General features: G+C 32.5%; 1 protein-coding gene across 3 annotated transcripts in view; it reads left to right on the top strand.

Moving 5' to 3' along the window:
* The first annotated feature begins 14562 nt into the window (after positions 1-14562).
* LOC127124232 ((+)-cis,trans-nepetalactol synthase NEPS2) overlaps positions 14563-22880 on the top strand; it is an 84284-nt gene continuing 75966 nt past the window's right edge. The window contains exons 1-2 of one of the 3 annotated variants that reach the window (XR_007803866.1): positions 14587-14874; positions 14966-15582. Coding sequence is in view for 2 of the 3 variants with exons in the window: in XM_051054143.1 (XP_050910100.1) it covers positions 14602-14874; positions 14966-15499 (807 nt within the window). In the remaining variant the exon portion in view is untranslated. Of the gene's footprint in view, positions 14875-14965; positions 15723-22880 lie in introns of those variants that run through there. The other 2 variants (XM_051054143.1, XM_051054145.1) reach the window with 2 other exon arrangements.

Genomic DNA, 22880 nt, shown 5'->3' with positions numbered 1-22880 from the left:
AGCGTCTGGCGCTACGCAATTATCAGGCACCAAACCATCCAAGAAATTAAAGATAAATCCATCTTCTTAATTAGAATTTTCGGAAATTTGATATTGAAATATATTTTATGAACTTTTTAGCACCAGAATGAGTCTAAGTATGAAGTTGTTAAGAACATGATATGTTTTGGTTGTAGGATGTGTTCTTACTTTTTTGAAGTGTTTATTTTGTGGGATTACAATTGACATTTATATTTCATGTATGGTTTAAAGGATGATAATGAGTATTTAATTCATGTGTGTGAAATTATTCAAAATCCTATGTTGTTATGTTGAACATTGTGTTTTGTGTGTTCTTTCAACTACAAAATTTATATGATTATCATATCTTCAAATGTTAATAAGTATTTTAGATTGATAACAAAATACGTTGTCATCTTATGAAATATGTGTATACGACTAAATTATAAATAGATTATTGCATGTCATGTTTGGTTTCAGCATGCCTAATGGTGTTAGAAATTAAAAAAACAATTACATAGAAATTTATTATGAAATCCTTCAAAACTAATTATAGAAAACACATAGAAACACATTTTTTTACAATTTAATTTTTTCAAAGTCTAATACATATGTTAAAATTGCAGGTAGTTCAGAAATGTTGGAGCAATGTTTGAATCTTGCATTCAACTGAATTAAAGATTTATAAAAAAAACAAGGTATAATTATCATATACAGTGAATTGTCTTTTGATTGGTAATGGAAAATCTACATTGTTTGTTTGAAATGATTAAGTTAAGCATGCAACTATACTTTTTACCAATCTCACGTCATCATATATAGTATTATAACTCAACATATTTAAATTATTTATTTGCCAAAATATAGTTGGGGGTTGAAATGAATAATTATGTCCACTGCCTCCTTTCTATTGGCTAGGTCAGTGGAGTATTAAAATAATTCAGCCGTAAGATAATTAATGTTATGCATGATTTGTAATAAATCAATAAGAATATCAATTCTTTATACATTTAGTTGTACAAAAAAATGATTGTAAATAATTAAAGTGGACTAAGAAAATGGGCCCCACTAAATCCCACTATATATTATATAAAATATAATTAAAAAATTGATTCAAATATATCAAAATACATTAAAAGAGAGTTTTTCATTGGGTAACGTGATGTATGATATGAGTAATTTCCAATGGGTGAATTATTTTATGGATTTGGGATAAAAAGAGAATTTTGAAATCTTGAATTATGGTGTGGATTTGGAATAAGAGGTGGATTTCCAAAATATGGGGTGTTTTGTTGATTTGGGATACAAAGAGGACTTCCATCGTTTTGCATAAAATTGGAGCATGTGTTATGTTGATTGAGGTTCATTTTCAAATGAAATGTGTACACAAAAAAATTAAAATTAAATAAAATAAATTGGTCAAATTTAGACTAGATGTGAGTGAAAAATGTGATAAAATAAATTACCTATTTATACTACTAAAAAATATTACCGTTATTTTATTGTTGTTGCAATCTTATCATTCCAAAATGAAATCAATATCCTGATATCAAATTAGTTATTATTGTAGTTTTTTAAGATTGCGGGCAAGTTTTGAATCATCACTTCCTAAAAGGTTGCGGACAGGTTTTGTATAAACCCAGTTTTTTAAGAACCAAAGAATTGTACGAAGTTAAATCGTTTTTGTTGCTGCACTTATTTCTCACCATTTTAACTAAAATTGTGAACCTTTTGTTTCAATATCTTTTGTTGCATTAAATCTTACTGTATCAATTGCAATTAATTTCAATATTTGGTAGTATTCATTACTATATTTTAAAACAAATGAGGTTCTGGTATTTCTTTTACATGGTTTATGTATTTTGGTTAAATAATCATTTATTATAAAGGTTAATATTTGCGCTTTTATACCTCAAATTAGTAACAGATTGGAAAATTCATCCATTACTAAATAAATATATTTTTATTTCTTATGTCCAAAATCTCAATGATAAATGGAATGTTTATTCATAACATTAACAATGGAATGTTTATTATATATCAATAAATTGTAAAAATATTTTTGTATTATATTTTTTGATTATTTCCTTAATATAGTATAAAAAAAATTAAACAAATTATATTATTATAAATTAATAATGTTTTACTTTATTATGTCCCAAACTGGTGGAAATTTTTTGAATCCATTTATTGATCATTTAACATCCATTACATTAAAAAAAAACTCTTATGCAATAAATTTGTGTACGTTGATCCATATATATATATATATATATATATATATATATATATATATATATATATATATATATATATATATATATATAAACAAAAATATATTATATTTTAATTTTTTAAAAATAAATTATTGCACTTGCGCTACCCGTGCTAACGCAAGGATCCTTTACTAATTTGGCATAAAAACACACTATCCTCTCTGTTACCGCAATGAATTTTCCATGGTATGTTATTGTAATGTGTAAATAGTATGTGATTTTGATGACGATACTCAATGGATGGTATTCACGCCCATTTGCATTGTTGAGATATTTTACATGTGATAGGCAATGTGTATGTATGTTAATGGTTTATGCATTTGTGTGATGCATTTATTCATGTAGGGAGGTGAGAGATAGTGATAACACACATGATGATGATGGATGGCCATGGGATAATGATGGAAAAAGGTTGTGAAAATGATGTTACAGTAAAGGATGCGTGGGTTCAAGTGGGGACCTCCTACTAAACTTAAAGGACTTATCTTATTCTAATTGTATCTTGTTTTTATTTCTGAAACAAACTTGTGTATCATAAACTTTCCTATTCTCAAAACTTTGTATTAAAATGTACTTGGCACTTAAGTGATGTTATAAAGGCAACTAAAAGTAATCTTCTTACTTTGAAACTTCTTTCCTTTTCTCCTAGCCATGATAAATAGTATTAACTAATAAAAGTCAAAATCAACTATAAGGGAGATTAAAAACCAAAATGTAATAAACATATAAGAGACCCAAGTCAAAAAGTCAAACTTTGATATAAATTTTTCCTTAAATTCAAACTAGTGCATTGAAAGGTATTTGACTAAAGTGACAACGATGAATGCACGGTCAAGATAAAAAGGCCAACCTTTGATCTTTGGTTTTATTGGATGTGTGTCGCTGAGTTGTTTTGATTGATGAAATAATAACATGACCAAATAAAATGTGAATGTAATATAACCTAAGATAGGACAAAATTTGGGTATGACATCCAGGTCTTTAGCTTCCTGAATAGATGTCACATTTGGTTTGCATCTGACAAGAAGACTCCTAAGAATCTTATTGACATGATCAGAGGTGGTGTAACATTTTTTTAGAACTTGAAGCCCAAACACTAGCACTTGGAACCTTGTAACATGGTTTCAATGTTCACATCTTCTTTCATTCTGAACAACTCATATTGCTGAACCAAAAATTTCGCTTTGGCTTCTTGAACTTGTTAGTTTCCTTCATAGGTAGCACATAAAGAACTAAAAATAGTTTTGGCAGTGGATTTTTCAATAATCTTTATGTACTCAAATTGAGGAAAAACATCTACAAGAATTCCTCTCACTCTGTGACGTTTTTTTGTAGATCTTCTTCTGAGCAGGTGTGAGAGATATTTTGTTAGAGACCATACCAAAAATATTTACTTGAGTGTCAATTTCATCTTCTAAGATATCACATAGCTCATCATCAAGACCTATGATGTGAGTGTACATCTTGCTCTTCCACCATTCAAATTCAGTAGAGTTTCACTGAATGTTAGAGGTCTAACAACATGATTATTATTTTCAGATGTACATTGATCATGATTATCATCACCACGGGGAGTGCCGCCAATAAATCTAGATTCACCTGACATGAAAGAATATGTATTTTTCTCAGGATATTTTCTTCCTCATTGTTAAGTGTTTAGCACAGACCTTTCTCCGATGCCAACTGAAAATGAGAAAAACACAAGAAGTGGGGGTTGAATTGTGTTGGCTTTTTCTTCTTTAATTTTTTTCAGCTTCTACTTTTGATGGCTCTTTATCAGAGTCTGAACACAAGGTTTAGAGTCTGACTCAGAAAACTAGTTTGACTTCTGAAGGACCTTATCAAATTCTGAACCAGAATCTAATTTGGATGATAAGAGTTGACAATAGCGAAATATTTAAGTACAGAAGCAAATAAAGTAAAGGCAAGAACATAATCAATTTATCATGGTTCCTCTCACAACTTGTGAGTAGTCCAGTCCCCTTGTGCTTCCAATGGATTCCTGTTATAACTAAATCTAATTACAAATACTCAAGCACACAAGAAAGTGATTCCCTTTGCTTATACACATAAGTATAAGATTTCCTTTCTCAAACACACAAGTTTGAGACTTCCTCGCTTAAGAATACAAGCTTAAGACTTCCTTGCTCAAACACATGTATGAGACTTCCTTTCTCTAGCAAACAAGCTAAAGACTACGAATGCTCAAGAACTAAGAAAGAGACTTCTGACTCTATAACAAATTGTTAAGAGATTTGGGTAACAACTACACTTGATAGACAATTAGAGGTGTAGATAGAATATAGTTTTGAAAGACTCTAAGACTTAAGAACTTCTAAAATATACACAAGTATTAAGATGTTTTAAGTAATAATATTGACAAAGTAACTTGTCTTTGATTGTCAAGTTTCGGAGTCTTGCGGTATGGTGTATTGCTTGGTGTTAGTCTTCTTCTTCAGATCTGTAACTCCTTATATAGAGAGGAGAGAAAAGAGATGTTGAAGACTTCCACCAAAAGGTTGGTTAACATTTTTACTTGATTAGACATATCAAGGAAACACCCTTCAAAAAGAGGAATGATTAGTTGAAGCTCAAACAACCAAGAGAGATATTTCCTTAAGTCTTCATGTGATAAAAAATGTTATAAGTCTGTCAGAGTTCCCTTGGTAGAAGAGCTTCTGCTTCAGAGGCTGGCTTTCCTTTAGACTTCACTTTTCAAAGGATGATCACCTTAGAGTCCTCTTCTTGGCTTCTGAAGCTTCGGATTTTGGGTCACCGGAGGCTGACTTTCTTCAGAGTTGACTTCTTCAAAGTCTGGATCTCCATCAGAGGTAGAGTCTTCAGAAGTGATTTTCAGAGCCAGAGTATGATCTTCATATGCATATTCCTCAAGAATTTATTCATCTTTTCTTAATGATATAATTCTGCATACTTGAACAAATGTTAGGATGCACAATTATTCTTTAAATACTTCTTTATCATCAAAACCCAAGGTATATGGTATTAACCAATTTTGTTCCAACATACTTGACAAGAACTCCAATCCTGATACCTCATGTGAAAGGGAAGCCAATGAAACTATAAATCTTTGCATCAGAGTTAACAATGGGCAGCATGTTAGCTCAAGAGGACGAAAATGGCGTCGGAAGGGCTATTTACTATTTTAGTAGGGTCATGAATGATGCAGAAACTAGATATAGTGAAATAGAAAAACGATGTTTATGCTTGTACTTTTATTGCACCAAATTCAAACATTATATAAATCCAGATTATGTCTATTCGCATTTCGACATAATCAAACACAGGCTTTCGAAATCCATTTTGCGTAGTCGAAATGGAAAGTGGGCATTAGCCCTAACTAAATATTCCTTAAGATATGTGTCTCTAAAGATCATGAAATGACAAATTATAGCTGACTTTATAGTCGATCACACAATTTTTGAAACAATACAAAATTACACAGACTTAAAGCTTTGGAACTTATATTTAGACGCTTCAAGTCATAAAGAGAGAATTGGAATTGGAGTCTTCATAGTCTCACCCAAAGGAATACCAACCAAGTTCAAGTTTAGAATTAGGGATAATTGTTCTAACAATGAGGGTGAATGCGAAGCATTGATAACATGCCTTAAAATTTTACTTGACTTGGGGGCAATGAGAGTCGTGATCAGAGGTGACTCGAAACTAGTATTAAAATACCTAACCAAAGAATACATGAGTACCAAAGAAAAAATTGTATTGTATTCTAGTATAGCACGATCATTCTTAGAAAAGTTTGACTCAGTTGAAATTAGATTCGTGCCCAGATTAAAAAATTAGGAAACACTTTTTTGACAAGTTTCCCACAAAAGGCGAGAAACTGGGAAGTTGGGTTTGTGTGTGACCCATGTTTTATCTTAGGAACTCTAAGCCATGATGGTTTTTCTGAACGTGCATGTCTCGAAAAGATGTTTTAGGTAGTAGCCATGATGACGATTTCGTCAGCGCACAACTTTAAATAGTGGCGAGATTTCAAAAATGCCATTTGTCTCTAAAAAATGAATCGAAAATGGCATTTTGGGGGGTCAATTTGTTTGCAAAGAACTGCCAATGTACTAATTCAACAAGAGAATTAGTTGGAGTTTCTGCATAAACACAAGGCAAGATTACATGCTTTTCGACAAGAGACATTGGAGCAAAACATCAATGTTCGACATATGAAAGATTTAGTATGGTACTTAGTGAAATTTCCAAAAGATTGGTTATTCACAAAATTCAACAGATTAGAGGAGGGTCGACCAAAGCAAATTCAGATTCAAACTAAATAACTATTTTTTGATCTTACCCAAAAACACCAAAGACATGTGGAGATTAATCAAAAGCAGGCAAATCATGTAGAGGTGACGTGTCGGATGGAAGATAGATGAACGTTGAAGATAATTAGTTTTGTAGTACTATAAATATGGTTAATAATGCAACTATAACCACTAATGCTTTAGGGTGTGAAATTAAATTTGAATTCTTAGAACCACCTAAGACTAGGGATCTTAACTCTGTCCAGAGTAAGGTTATATCATTTATTAATCAAATTAATAATAAAAGAAAACAAATTAATTTCATTAATAAAGAAATACACTATAAAAAGATAGAAGATCAACTACAATCTCCAAGTATTCAAGAAAAAATTAAAGGTATACAAAATAAATTCATTAAAGATCTTTGCTCAGAACAACCTAATGATTTCTGGAAAAGAAAAGTGCATACTATCTCATTACCCTATGAACCTGACTTTAAGGAAGCAAATATCCCCACTAAAGCCAGACCAATACAAATGAATAAACAAAATTTAGACTATTATAAAAAAGAAATAAAATATTTCTTAGACAAGGCTTGATTAGGCCCAGTAAGTCTCCTTGGAGTTGCTCCGCTTTCTATGTTACCAATGCTTCTGAGCTAGAAAGAGAAAGTCCTCGGTTAGTAATAAATTACAAACCCTTAAATAAAGCATTACAATGGATTAGGTATCCCATACCTAATAAAAAGGATTTGATAAACAGATTACATAATAAAAGTATATTTTCAAAGTTTGATCTTAAATCTGGGTATTATCAAATACAATTAAAGGAAGAAGATAAATATAAAACCGCTTTTGTGGTGCCCTTTGGTCACTATGAATGGAATGTCATGCCTTTAGGATTAAAAAATGCTCCTTCCGAGTTCCAAAATATTATGAATACTATATTTAATGATTACTCGCACTTCACCATAGTCTATTTAGATGACATATTAGTATTTTCAGATTCTATAAATCAGCATATACAACATATGAACCTATTTTATGAGATAATTAAAGAGAATGAGTTAGTCTTGTCTGAAAAGAAACTTAAAATATTTCAATCTAAAGTAAGATTTTTGGGTTTTGATATTTCCCAAGGTATTATACCCCCATTAGTAGATCTTTAGAATTTATTAATAAATTTCCAGATGAACTAAAGGATAAAACCCAGTTGCAAAGATTCTTAGGTTGTATAAATCATGTGGCTGACTTCATACCCAACTTAAGAACCATTTGTATACCATTATTCAAGAGACTTAGGAAGAATCCTCCTCCTTGGGATGATTCAATGACCCAAAGTGTTTTGTAATTAAAGAAAATAGTTAAAAAATTACCCTGTTTAGGAATACCTGATCCTAGTGTCAACCTTATTGTTGAAACCGATGCCTCAGACATAGGCTTTGGGGGAGTTCTAAAACAAATACTTTCGGGCATGGAAAAGGAACAAGTGGTAACACTACGCCAAAAACTGGAATAGACAGCGCACCTTAGAGGGCGCTTTATTACAAAAGCGCTCTCTAAAGTGAAGCGAAAAATAAGGAGCAATAGACAGCGCACTTTAGAGGGTGCTTTTGTAATAAAGCGCCCTCTAAGGTGAAGCGAAAAAATAAGGAGGAGATAGAGGGACAACAATACATGGCGCTTTTTATAAAGCGCCCTCTAAGGTTACCCTTAGAGGGCGCTTTTTGTAAAGCGCCCTCTAAGGTTACTCTTAGAGGGCGCTTTGAATAAAGCGTTGTTATAAGTCCATGTGCATTTCCAACTTATAAAGCGCTTTTGGAAAGCCTTAGAGAGCGCTTCCATAAGCGCCCTCTTAGGCCCCCTTTAGAGGGCGCTTTTTTTCCACAAGCGCCCTCTAATGTCCCCTTTAGTAAACATTAAAATTATAAAATACTGCGCGTTTTGTTATTTCACTATCTGTTATTTTCGTTCTTTTTCACGTTAGGGTTCTAAGGCGTTTTCCTTCCACCTCTGTTAGATCTACATTATTACTGCGCGTTTCCTCCTTCTACCAATCAAAGGTACACGCTTTGCCCAATTTCTGTTTTATGTTATTGCTTTGTTTTAGCTTTGCCCAATTTCTGTTTTATGTTATTGTTGTCTATGCTACGTTTGTTTCGACCTGTAAAGTTTCAATATTCATAGTCATTTAAATAGTTTGGGTTTATTAGGAAATTGACGGTTGGTTTTTAGTGACCGTTGTAGCGCATGCAATGGGACTACATTACCCAGTAGTTAGGGTTATACGACCTATGAACATATGATTTTGTGTCAACACCAGTATCATTAGAAACCTAGGTCCGAATGTGTTTGAACTCTTCTGAAATTGTTTTTTGTTTATTTTAATTATTTTCTTTATTACAGGTAAAATGACTTTTATGATTTTAATTGTTTTTACATTTGTCATCTGATTTTAATTGTTTTCTTTTTTACAGGTAAAATGGCTATTATGAAGTCAATCATTCGTGCAAGGGGCAAGGGATGCTCGAAAGTATCAATTGATATTTGTTTAGATGGAGATGCTCTATTGTCGTCAAGCCTCATTCGCGTAGATGATGATGATGCTGGATATTTGAAAGTATCCCTCTACGACAATGGAACATGTCCATCTAAACATATATCAATTCTATCTTCAAAAGATAAGGGACCAAAAATATAAGGGGATTACGCAGCAAATCGAGTCAGTTGCATAAAAAGAAAAAGGTATAAACACAATTATATGATATTTATGATTTTAATTATTTTTACATTTGTCATCTGATTTTAATTGTTTTCTTTTTTACAGGTAAAATGGCTATTATGAAGTCAATCATTCGTGCAAGGGGCAAGGGATGCTCGAAAGTATCAATTGATATTTGTTTAGATGGAGATGCTCTATTGTCGTCAAGCCTCATTCGCGTAGATGATGATGCTGGATATTTGAAAGTATCCCTCTACGACAATGGAACATGTCCATCTAAACATATATCAATTCTATCTTCAAAAGATAAGGGACCAAAAATATAAGGGGATTACGCAGCAAATCGAGTCAGTTGCATAAAAAGAAAAAGGTATAAACACAATTATATGATATTTATGATTTTAATTGTTTTTACATTTGTCATCTGATTTTAATTGTTTTCTTTTTTACAGGTAAAATGGCTATTATGAAGTCAATCATTCGTGCAAGGGGCAAGGGATGCTCGAAAGTATCAATTGATATTTGTTTAGATGGAGATGCTCTATTGTCGTCAAGCCTCATTCGCGTAGATGATGATGCTGGATATTTGAAAGTATCCCTCTACGACAATGGAACATGTCCATCTAAACATATATCAATTCTATCTTCAAAAGATAAGGGACCAAAAATATAAGGGGATTACGCAGCAAATCGAGTCAGTTGCATAAAAAGAAAAAGGTATAAACACAATTATATGATATTTATGATTTTAATTGTTTTTACATTTGTCATCTGATTTTAATTGTTTTCTTTTTTACAGGTAAAATGGCTATTATGAAGTCAATCATTCGTGCAAGGGGCAAGGGATGCTCGAAAGTATCAATTGATATTTGTTTAGATGGAGATGCTCTATTGTCGTCAAGCCTCATTCGCGTAGATGATGATGCTGGATATTTGAAAGTATCCCTCTACGACAATGGAACATGTCCATCTAAACATATATCAATTCTATCTTCAAAAGATAAGGGACCAAAAATATAAGGGGATTACGCAGCAAATCGAGTCAGTTGAATAAAAAGAAAAAGGTATAAACACAATTATATGATATTTATGCATAGAAAATGTTAATTCTTGATCTTATACATCACCTAACTAATTTTATGATATTTTAGGTTCATGCTATTGATATTGAACAAAAAGAGGTTGTTGCTAAGAAGACTGCTGCTACCAAAAAAAACATACATCTCAGAGATGCTTTTGCTACTTAGTTTTATTTCTTTTTAAGTTATGAATTGGTTGTATATAGAATCTTTAGAAGTTAAACGATTATATATCAGTGGATTGTTGTATATGTATGGATTGTTGTATATAAGGCTTGTTGAATGCAATGTGTGAAAAAGGGCTTCAAATTATATAGTTTTGGGTGTACTGCTTCAATATACAGGTTGTCTAAAATAAATAAAAAAATATAGCGCTTTTTTTTAAAAAAAAATTTAAATAACCACCCACTTTAGAGGGCGCTTTTACTGGAAAGCGCCCTCTAAAGTGGAAACATTTAAGGGTTTAGAGGGCGCTTTTACTGGAAAGCGCCCTCTAAACCCTTAAAAGTTTCCACTTTAGAGGGCGCTTTCCAGTAAAAGCGCCCTCTAAACCCCTTAAATGTTTCCACTTTAGAGGGCGCTTTTTTGAAAAAGCGCCCTCTAAAGTGGCCCTTAAAGGTCTTAAAGAGCCACTTTAGACAGCGCTTTCACTAGGAAAAAAAGCGCTGTCTTTACCTATGCCAGCGCCAGATTAGAGGGCGCTTTAAAACGCTGTTATAGGCCAAAAAAAGCGCCCTCTTTTCCCTTATTTGGCATAGTGTAAGATATTATTCTGGAACTTGGAACCCAGCTCAATTAAACTATAGTACTATTAAAAAAGAAATTTTATCTATTCTTTTGTGTATTACAAAATTTCAAGGTGACTTGTTTTCAAAAACATTTTTATTAAAAACAGATTGCAAAGCTGCACAAAGTGTTTTACAAAAGGATGTTAAAAATTTAGTTTCAAAATATATATTTGCTAGGTGGCAAACATTACTTTCTTGTTTTGATTTTGAAATCGAGCATATTCAAGGAATTAAAAATTCATTACCAGATTTTCTAACCAGAGAATTTTTACAGGGAAAACATGAGTAAAAAATCAGTTGACCCCAGAGATGATTATGGTCCTCCCATTAAAGATAAAAAAGATAAGGAAATAATTTTAGGTTCTCCATCTTTTATTTCCAAAGTTACCTCTCCTATTACTGCTACACTCTTGACAACTATTAAGCCTACATTATTAACTCCATTAGCTTTTACATCTCAAATTACCAGTCCATTATCTATCCAGAAAAATCACCCGTCTAAACTAGCCTACTATACACCTCCTTCTTCTTTACCAAAATCAACCTTTATTACCAACGATTTGTCTATACTAATATTACCTTTAGAAACACTTTACTGTCATCTAAACTCATCTTTATTACAAAATATTTCAAGAATTTTCCCCCCAGGATTTTTCTTCATTCCTAAAGACCAAACCAAGACCAGAAAATTCTACGAATTTATCCTGGTAGATTCTGAGTCCATTACTCTTATCCACCAAACATATCCGAATGATAAATCTAAAATAAAGTTCTCTAAATTCAAAGTTAATAAGGTATTATCTCCTTCTGATTGGAATCAACCTCCATGGATGCCTTTACTCCATAATACTATTCGTACTTTGATTACATGGATGCTTGGTTCAATTTTTTGTCGGTCGAACCTTTCAACCACACTTGGTTTATATGGTTCAACAAGGATATTTCACTTAGCTTTCCTAATTGGTTTATCCAGTGGTTCATGATTGTTGGGCCAATTTTAGAAATATTTCCTGATTATGCCTCAAAGGCCTTTAACAATTTTACAGCAAAAACTATCTATCCTGATTACAAGTCTTTATTATGTTTTTGTGCTATTTTTGGAATTACATGGATTTCATATTGGACCTTTTCAACTGATCCATTATGGGAAGGGTCCTCTTCTACTTAATTAGTCAAGAAATTTTCTGTTAAATGGTGGTCAAAGTTTAATCCAGATTTGCTTTCTCCATCAAGATTAGATTCTTGATTCAAGTCTCATCCGGGTCTTTGCAAAGAAAATGCCATTTCTCCAGAAGATACATCGTTCTTGTTAGATAAATCAAAATTACTTGCCTCTTTATCTGCTACTTCCAGCCATAAAGAATTCTTGAATAGAATTAAAGAAGCTATGACTGCTTTAACTGAAAGTGATAGTGCTTCTAGCACTTCTGAAAATAATAATGAAGATGATTGTTATGGAATCATAGATCTCTAAATTATGTTGAAGATAAGTTCAATTATGATGAAGATAAGATTTTGAAGATTCCTCTTGTCAGAATTATTTTGAAGATAAAATCAATTATGGTGAAGATAAGAAGTTAAAGACAACAACGACCCCCTTTGTTGGCCTCAATTACCTTCCACTCAGAATTACTTTTGAATTATTTACTCTACTTTATTAAAGTTTTTTGTTTTATTTCAATTATTCAGACCATGTGGGTCATTACTTTTTATAAAGTTTATGCTTAGTTTAATTTAGTTTGAAGTCCGTGTGGATCCTTACCTATAAAAGGATCATTTGTGTGTTGTGAAAGGCATTCGAGTTTTCAGTCTTAAAACTTGGAATTCTTGATTGCCATCCTTTGTAAGTATTTTCATAAATAAAAGTAAGTCTTTTAATATTTTCAACATGTCTTCCGCATATTATTTTACTCTTACAATTTATTTTATCAATAAACTCTTTATCTTTACTAATATTTCCACCATTATGATTATCATTATTAGTATTATTATTACTATTATTATTATTTTAGAGGCCCCTACCGCTCTCTGGTATCAGAGCCCGGTTGATGATGATTATTGACTTGCATTAGCTATGGGTCCAATAGTTCCATCTCCTCAAGGGGATTGGACTCTTGCTGGCGTTGTTTGATGTTGTGGACGTCATCATTCATCTGGTTATTGCGCTGTAGCTCATCCATAACAACATGCATCTTTGCCACGACGTCGGCATCACCGGTATTACTGGTATCTTCTATCGTAGGGGATGAAACTCTCCTGTTAACCATGGTTGAAAATATTCGGGTGTAGGAGTGAAGGGTAACAACGGGTAGGGTGATGCTGATGAAGAAGGTGTGACTCAGGTTAATACAGGTGTGTGTCACCACTGCGAGGGCAGTGATGCTTAAAAGCCTTAACAGGGGTATAACAAATAATGGTGTTTAGGACTTGCCCTCGACGGTGAGAAACCATGTATGATGGTGTTTATGGTGGTTTTAGGAGTCTGGCTCATGTGAGGTGGGAGACTTTGTAAATGGACGGTGTGCTTAGGTATAAACGTATGAGGGGTGTGATCGATATGAGTTATGATATATCCTTCCTCCGTTAGGGGAGGAGTATTTATAGAGAACTTTTGGTCTTAGTGTTCTCTTAGAAGCGGTTACTTCCCACTCAGCCTAGTGCGGGTTTGAAGAATATCACTGGATATCTCGTTGTTGTGCATCACATTATAAAGAAAACTAAGAATGCCTCACTTCACAAGAGGTTGAGGATGATGAAAGTATATTATTGAACTCAATATAAAGATTAATTTGTTTTTTTCATAATTTTATTTGTGTTTAATTAATACTAGCGTCTCGTCAGTCCGATTTTTTTAATGCGCAGACGGATAAAAATATGAACGGTGTTTTTTTTTTGTGTCTATTTTAATTTAAATTCAATTGATTTTGAATATCAAACTTAAGAAAAGAAATTTTCCAAAAAAATTGTTTGACATCTCTTAGTCTTCTCCATGACACCGCGTCTATCAAGAAAGCAATGTTATTAGTAATACATTTTGGAAGGTTCTGAACCCGCAATGACGACATCAGATCAAACTGTCTTTAAAAAATTCAACGAAAATATTCAACTAAAAACAACTTTGCAATAACTCATGGTCATGGATATGGATGTATTTATTTTGTGGCGCCCACTTTTGTTGACAATTTAAATCAATTTGGCGTGCTACTATTTTTGGTGATATATTTTATAAATTAAATTATTCAAAAAAACTACTTTTATAGTAAATACTACCATTATTTTATCTAGAGAAAGCGATGGAAATTCGGACAAAAAAAATACACTTTCCGTGTTGAAAGGAATGTTTGATTCATGAGAGCCGCGGTTGACGGTCCACCCAATCTGACTTAGTATCATATTCCATCACGTCTCGTAGACCCAATCAGTATAAAAGGATAGTAAGGATCCATTTTCCATACATACAAAAATGGCAGAATCTTCATCAACCAAAAGCGGTCTTAGGTTAGCAGGCAAAGTAGCCATCGTCACCGGAGGTGCCAGCGGTATCGGCAAAGAGACGACGCATCTCTTTGCCAATCAAGCTGCACGTATGGTGGTGATTGCTGATATTCAAGACAAGCTGGGAATTCAAGTGGCTGAATCCATTGGCACAGATAGATGCACCTTTATTCATTGTGATATTAGAATTGAAGATGATGTCAAAAATCTCATTCAATCAACCGTCGATACTTATGGACAAGTAAGTATAATCTTTTATAAATTTTCTTTTTCACTACAGATAGATATTATTGAAATGTGTTGAATTTTTATTCTTTTCTTTTTCACTACAGATAGATATTATACATTGCAATGCTGGGATTATAAGTCCAAGTGATCAAACCTTGTTGGAACTCGACGTTTCTCAAGCTAACGGCGTCTTTGCAACTAATGCTATAGGAACTGCATTGTGCGTAAAACACGCCGCACGTGCGATGGTGGATGGTAAGGTGAGGGGTAGCATTGTCTGCACCGCGAGCATTTCTGCTAGCTACGGTGTCACGACAGGGACAGATTACTCGATGTCAAAGCATGCGGTATTAGGGTTAATGCGCTCAGCGAGTGTCCAACTTGCAAAATATGGTATAAGAGTGAACTCAGTGTCGCCAAATGGATTAGCAACACCATTAACCGAGAAATTGCTAGATGCGGATGCAAAGACAGTGGAAGAGATATTTTCAAAATTCTCGATGTTGAAAGGAGTGGTTCTAAGGACGAATCATGTGGCAGATGCTGTGTTGTTTTTGGCATCTAGTGATTCTGATTTTGTGACTGGTCTTGATCTTCGTGTGGATGGTAACTATATTACTAGTGACGCTGTAATTTAAGGGATAAAGCATCACACTTCTAGTAGTGCAAAGAGTGATGCACGTGAAAGAAATAAATGGAATAAAGCATCACACTTCTGCAGGCATCTTATTTATGTTCTGTTCTGTGGTGTAATCTTTTTATCTTTAGGCATTGCTTATGCCTTGTATTAATTTAATATTTTCATATCTTAAATTTTGTAATTTCTATTTTTTATGGGATGTGTTATCTATATTTGGTTAATTGTGTCACTTTCTTGTATTTTAATTTTAAGTGTTTAATTGTCACGCCCTCATTAATATGTCTACGATAATAGTGATAATAGTTATAGTGTTAACTACAACAATCCATCTTCATCTAAGCTTTATCTTAAATATTTTTTTATTTGAAAAATAGAAATGGTGTGAAATAAGATAATAATCTTAGTCGGTTTCTTAATTAAGACACAAATTTTCTATCGGATCTTAGTTTCATATGACTTTCTAGTCCATTCTTATTATAAGTAAGTATTCTTTTCATAATTTGTAATCAACTATGAAAAGTAAAGAAATATCTGTTTACACTTTTCTTGTATGCATTTATCAAAAAGAGGTGAAAAGAACTAGAAAACCACAAACCAACACGAATAAAATAAGACAAAGAAAAACTAAAAGAATCAAGGCTCAAAGGGCTACATCTAATGGCGTGCTAGGTGAAATGTAGGGTTAGGTGGTAGCATCTGGTGCGAGTAATTTATGGTGAATGGGTTAGCGTGCTAGTCGAGATGGTGTTGTGCTGGGTGAGCAAAGGTGACCAAGGACACATGGAAGACATGAAATAATTGCTTGTTGAAGAAGATAACAGGCTGGTCAGGGTGTTAGACCATGGTAGGCGCATTAGGCAAGAGGACGATGCGCCCATCTCGAGGATCAAAAATTTTCCTATAAGGAAAGGTTTTTCTTTCATTGGAAAAGAAGTTTCGGTGGATCGGAGGAGTACAAAGTTAGAGTAGGATAAGAAAGGAAGTTTGAAGGCAAAAATGTTGCTTAGGTGAAAGGGCAGTTTCCAAAGTCGACATCTCAAGAAGGACTCGTTGTTACGCTAACCATATGTATACATAGCTAAAATTTCTATTATTGGGGTTAGATGTAGTAATTTTATTCATGTGCTAAATAGGTCATGGTGTTCTATGTAAATCTACTCATGTTGTAATACTTGTGACTCTTTAATCTTAATACTTGTTTTACCTTTGCAACCTAAAATATGTTTTCATGGTGGGACATGACATTGATAGGTATTTGTCGTTATTAGATCCAAGATAATCACCTATTGAGTACTAATCCTAAACATATGTATAGACTCATTATCCACACGCATTGTGGGAGGATTAGTGTGGTGTTTCGCTCCTTTACAATTGTTGGGACATAATGATTTATGTTGGTTAATAGTAATGTATATCGTTTTATTAGGTAATGCATTAATCTAACAGCGTGAAGACTGAAAATAGATACGAATGATAGTAACATGTGGTAGTATTATATGTTAAGTAGAGAAGTATATTACCAACCTATAGATGTGCATGATAGATATAATAATGATTAAATCTACCCCTAGCAAGCCTTCTCACTATTAAAACCGACATCTCCAATTTTACTTTACGTTATTTATTTTCTTCTCGTTTACTTTTCCTGCGTCACAACAAACACAAAACCATTATCATGCTTAAGATACAAATCGCAACAACCATGTATGTAAAGCTTCAAGTCGCTATGGATATGATAATTGTAAAACTTATGTGACATGTGACTTCACACACAAGAGGATGTGAATTGTGTGTTTCAGAAAAACTTAGTTTTGAAAAACTTTTTGATTTATAATCGATTGGCACTAAGCTCAAATCAATTTGTAGGCATGGGCTAAGCGATTAGTGAGATCAAAATGGTAATAAAATATATTTAGACCTTACCAGTCATAAGGCGCTGTCCTAATTGATTACGACACATTTTAGAACTTCTCCAATCGATTTCCATGAGGTGTCAATCGATTGACAAGGGCAAATACTTTCCCATATCTTTTATGACAATTCCTAACTTGACTGACACGACTTCGAAAAAAGTTTTGAAATTTTTTCTTGAGAAAAATATGTTTGAAAATTGTTTATGTGTGTGTGATTAACCATGCACTTTTACGAGAATGCCTTTATACTTTTACAAATGTATTCATTTAGACGTGATGAGGTAGATTTCCATATATTTCAAGGCTTACCAAATGATTTAATCCTTGTAGGCACTTGCTTGAGCTTGAGATGAGGATTGACTTATATTCCATTTGGTTTCCATTATCAGGAGAGTCAAGTCCATCAAACCCTAATAATTTGGTTTGCATCTTTAACCGCTTTATACTTGACTTTAGTTGTTGTTATCATTAAATTATTAATTGTCAATTATTATATGAATGTTCATCGTTAATAGTTATCATCATCAAAAGCATGTTCTATGATTTGGAAAACAAGGTTCCATAAAATTTACTTTTTCTGCTAACGCAACAGTCATATCTCCTAACAATTTGTAGGATCTCTTCTAAGTCATCACAAAGACGAGCTTCATAGAAATGTTTAGGGTGATGCGATGAAAAACTATATCTACATCTATTCTGAGTATATCTTAAGGTATTTGGAAGGATATATCCATGATCTTATATTGTATGAGACCTATTTTTTCCTCCTTAGTTTATGTAAAAAAGGTACCAAGTTTCTTGGTTTAGAAGCTTTGGTTCCTAATTTGAACTTCTTTGAGGTTCGCGGTGGGGACTAGTCGGTCTTTTATATACTCTTCCCTTAGGTCTAAATCTATGAATTTGATTCCATGACTGCTTGGTATTAATGAAGGAGTTCTAGTAATAACTACCTTTTTTTATCTTGAGGCTATTTCTAGTAAAAACCTTACAAGAAAAATTATGGTAAGAAACCTTATAGAAAATATAATAATAAATCTAAACCCAAGGATAAAGATGTTAAATGCTGTAAGTGTGGTCGTTTTGGCCATTATGCTAATAAATGTAAGGTTCAAGAAAAAAAATTAATCAACTGAGTAACTTAGACATTTCAGAAGAGTTAAAAGAAAGCTTAATAACTACTTTAAATAACATCTTGTTAAACTCGGAGGAAGAAGGGTCGTCAACATCTGAAGAATCTTCTTACGAAGAAATACATCAAATTGACAATTCTGAAAAAACGGATGATGATTCTGATGAATGTTTAGGCCTAGATTTTTGTAATTGTGACAATTGCAACAAAATAATTAATGTTTTAACAAATAATCAAGCTAATACTTTGATAGGAATATTAGACAAAATGGAAAATTCAGAAAGTAAGAATGCTTTCATGAGACAAATCAAAAATATTATAGATGAAAATGATATTTCCAAAAAGAATATTCACAAAGTAGAATTTAAAAATGTTATGGATTTATTTAAGAAACCGGTTGAAATAACTGTTTCTATTAAAGATTTACAAGAAGAAATTAGTAATTTAAAAAATGAAATTAGAATTCTAAAAACCAGGGATGGTGAGATAGAAATTAAACTTTTAGAGTTACAAGGAAACATGATTATTCAGAATCAATCCAATAAAAATTTAGCCTCATATAGCTTAACCAAAAATAATGAGGAAACTATTATTTTGAATAATGAAGATGAGTATATTAACAAAATAGAAAAATTAATATCTCATAAATGGTATAGTAAAATAAATCTCATTGTTAAAGATAAAACTTATGAATTAATTGCTTTGATTGATTCAGGAGCATATTTAAATTGCATCCAAGAAGGGTTGATCCCAACCCAATATTATGAAAAAACCAAATAATCTTTAAGAGGAGCCAATGGTAATAGATTACAAGTTTCTTACAAATTATCAAATGCTAAAATTTGTAAAGATCAGATTTGTTATAGAACCTCTTTTCTTTTAGTAAGAAATATTCATGAGTCCATTATTCTAGGAACCCCTTTTCTAGCTTTACTCTACCCTTTCACAGTTAATAATGCAGCTATAACCACTAATGCTTTAGGGCGTGAAATTAAATTTGAATTCTTAGAACCACCTAAGACTAGGGATCTTAACTCTGTCCAGAGTAAGGTTATATCATTTATTAATCAAATTAATAATAAAAGAAAACAAATTAATTTCATTAATAAATAAATACACTATAAAAAGATAGAAGATCAATTGCAATCTCCAAGTATTCAAGAAAAAATTAAAGGTATACAAAATAAATTCATTAAAGATCTTTGCTCAGAACAACCTAATTCTTTCTGGAAAAAAAATGCATACTATCTCATTACCCTATGAACCTGACTTTAAGGAAGCAAATATCTCCACTAAAGCCAGACCAATACAAATGAATAAACAAAATTTAGACTATAGTAAAAAAGAAATAAAAGATTTCTTAGACAATGGATTGATTAGGCCCAGTAAGTCTCCTTGGAGTTGCTCTGCTTTCTATGTTACCAATGCTTCTGAGCTAGAAAGAGGAAGTCCTCGGTTAGTAATAAATTACAAACCCTTAATAAAGCATTACAATGGATTAGGTATCCCATACCTAATAAAAAGGATTTGATAAACAAACTACATAATAAAAGTATATTTTCAAAGTTTGATCTTAAATCTGGATATTATCAAATACAATTAAAGGAAGAAGATAAATATAAAACCGCTTTTGTGGTGCCCTTTGATCACTATGAATGGAATGTCATGCCTTTAGGATTAAAAAATGCTCCTTCCGAGTTCCAAAATATTATGAATACTATATTTAATGATTACTCGCACTTCACCATAGTCTATTTAGATGACATATTAGTATTTTCAGATTATATAAATCAGCATATACAACATATGAACCTATTTTATGAGATAATTAAAGAGAATGGGTTAGTCTTGTCTGAAAAGAAACTTAAAATATTTCAATTAAAGTAAGATTTTTGGGTTTTGATATTTCCCAAGGTATGTATACCCCCATTAGTAGATCTTTAGAATTTATTAATAAATTTCCAGATGAACTAAAGGATAAAACCCAGTTGCAAAGATTCTTAGGTTGTATAAATCATGTGGCTGACTTCATACCCAACTTAAGAACCATTTGTATACCATTCTTCAAGAGACTTGGGAAGAATCCTCCTCCTTGGGATGATTCAATGACCCAAAGTGTTTTGCAATTAAAGAAAATAGTTAAAAAATTATCCTGTTTAGGAATACCTGATCCTAGTGCCAACCTTATTGTTGAAACCGATGCCTCAGACATAGGCTTTGGGGGAGTTCTAAAACAAATACTTCCGGGCATGGAAAAGGAACAAGTGGTCAGATATTATTCTGGAACTTGGAACCCGGCTCAATTAAACTATAGTACTATTAAAAAAGAAATTTTTATCTATTGTTTTGTGTATTACAAAATTTTAAGATGACTTGTTTTCAAAAACATTTTTATTAAAAACAGATTGCAAAGCTGCACAAAGTGTTTTACAAAAGGATGTTAAAAATTTAGTTTCAAAACATATACTTGCTAGGTGGCAAGCATTACTTTCTTGTTTTGATTTTGAAATCGAGCATATTCAAGGAATTAAAAATTCATTACCAGATTTTCTAACCAGAGAATTTTTACAGGGAAAACATGAGTAAAAAATCAGTTGACCCCAGAGATGATTATGGTCCTCCCATTAAAGATCAAAAAGATAAGGAAATAATTTTAGGTTCTCCATCTTTTATTTCCAAAGTTACCTCTCCTACTACTGCTACACCCCTGACAACTATTAAGCCTACATTATTAACTCCATTAGCTCTTACATCTCAAATTACCAGTCCATTATCTATCCAGAAAAATCACCCGTCTAAACTAGCCTATTATACACCTCCTTCTTCTTTACCAAAATCGACCTTTATTACCAAAGATTTGTCTATACCAATATTACCTTTAGAAACACTTTACTGTCCTCCAAACTCCTCTTTATTACAAAATATTTCAAGAATTTCCCCCCCAGGATTTTTCTTCATTCCTAAAGACCAAACCAAGACCAGAAAATTCTACGAATTTATCCTGGTAGATTCTGAGTCCATTACTCTTACCCACCAAATAGATCCGAATGATAAATCTAAAATAAAGTTCTCTAAATTCAAAGTTAATAAGGTATTATCTCCTTCTGATTGGAATCAACCTCCATCAGAATTAAAATCTTTTTCCAGAGCCTTTACTCCACAATACTATTCGTACTTTGATTACATGGATGCTTGGTTCAATTTTTTGTCGGTCGAACCTTTCAACCACACTTGGTTTATATGGTTCAACAAGGATATTTGACTTAGCTTTCCTAATTGGTTTATCCAGTGGTTCATAATTGTTGGGCCAATTTTAGAAATATTTCCTGATTATGCCTCAAAGGCCTTTAACAATTTTACAGCAAAAACTACCTGTCATGATTACAAGTCTTTATTATGTTTTTGTGCTGTTTTTCGAATTACATGGATTTCATCTTGGACCTTTTCAACTGATCCATTATGGGAAGGGTCCTCTTCTACTCAATTAGTCAAGAAATTTTCTATTAAATGGTGGTCAAAGTTTAATCCAGATTTGATTTCTCCATCAAGATTAGATTCTTGGTTCAAGTCTCATCCGGGTCTTTGCAAAAAAAAGGCCATTTCTCCAGAAGATACATCGTTCTTGTTAGATAAATCAAAATTACTTGCCTCTTTATCTGCTACTTCCAGCCATAAAGAATTCTTGAATAGAATTAAAGAAGCTATGACTGCTTTATCTGAAAGTGATAGTGCTTCTAGCACTTCTGAAAATAATAATGAAGATGATTGTTATGGAGTCATAGATCTCTAAATTATGTTGAAGATAAGTTCAATTATCATGAAGATAAGATTTTGAAGATTCCTCTTGTCAGAATTATTTTGAAGATAAAATCAATTATGGGGAAGATAAGAAAGTGTCAACAATGGTGGAAATCGTGTAACAGAATAATAGAAAAACTGTTAAGGGATGAAGAAGAAGCATTGTAAAGAAACTTTTCTTGTGTATCATTGATAAAAAAGGAAAAGATTACAAGATAAGAGTTTATATACAAACACTAAGAGGCCCAATAAGAAGTAGCCAACTGTACAATATATTATCCTATAGTAAAAAGAATAAAAGAATAATATAAGCTATTCTAATATGCCCCCTCAAGTTGGACTATGCAAGCTGCAGAGTCCTAACTTGTGCATAAATGATGAAAAAGCTGGATAGTGCAGCGATTTGGTGAAAACATCTGCCAATTGAGCTGCAGAGGAAATAGGAAGCAAGTGAATAAGTCTTGAGTTAATCTTTTCTCTTACAACATGACAGTCCAACTCAATATGTTTGCTTCTTTCATGGAAAGCAGGATTATGAG

The sequence above is a fragment of the Lathyrus oleraceus genome, chromosome 1 (genome assembly GCF_024323335.1).
Source record: "Lathyrus oleraceus cultivar Zhongwan6 chromosome 1, CAAS_Psat_ZW6_1.0, whole genome shotgun sequence".
Lineage (NCBI taxonomy): Eukaryota > Viridiplantae > Streptophyta > Magnoliopsida > Fabales > Fabaceae > Lathyrus > Lathyrus oleraceus.
The sequence above is the reverse complement of the archived record's forward strand: the minus strand, read 5'-3'. Positions and strand labels throughout refer to the sequence as shown.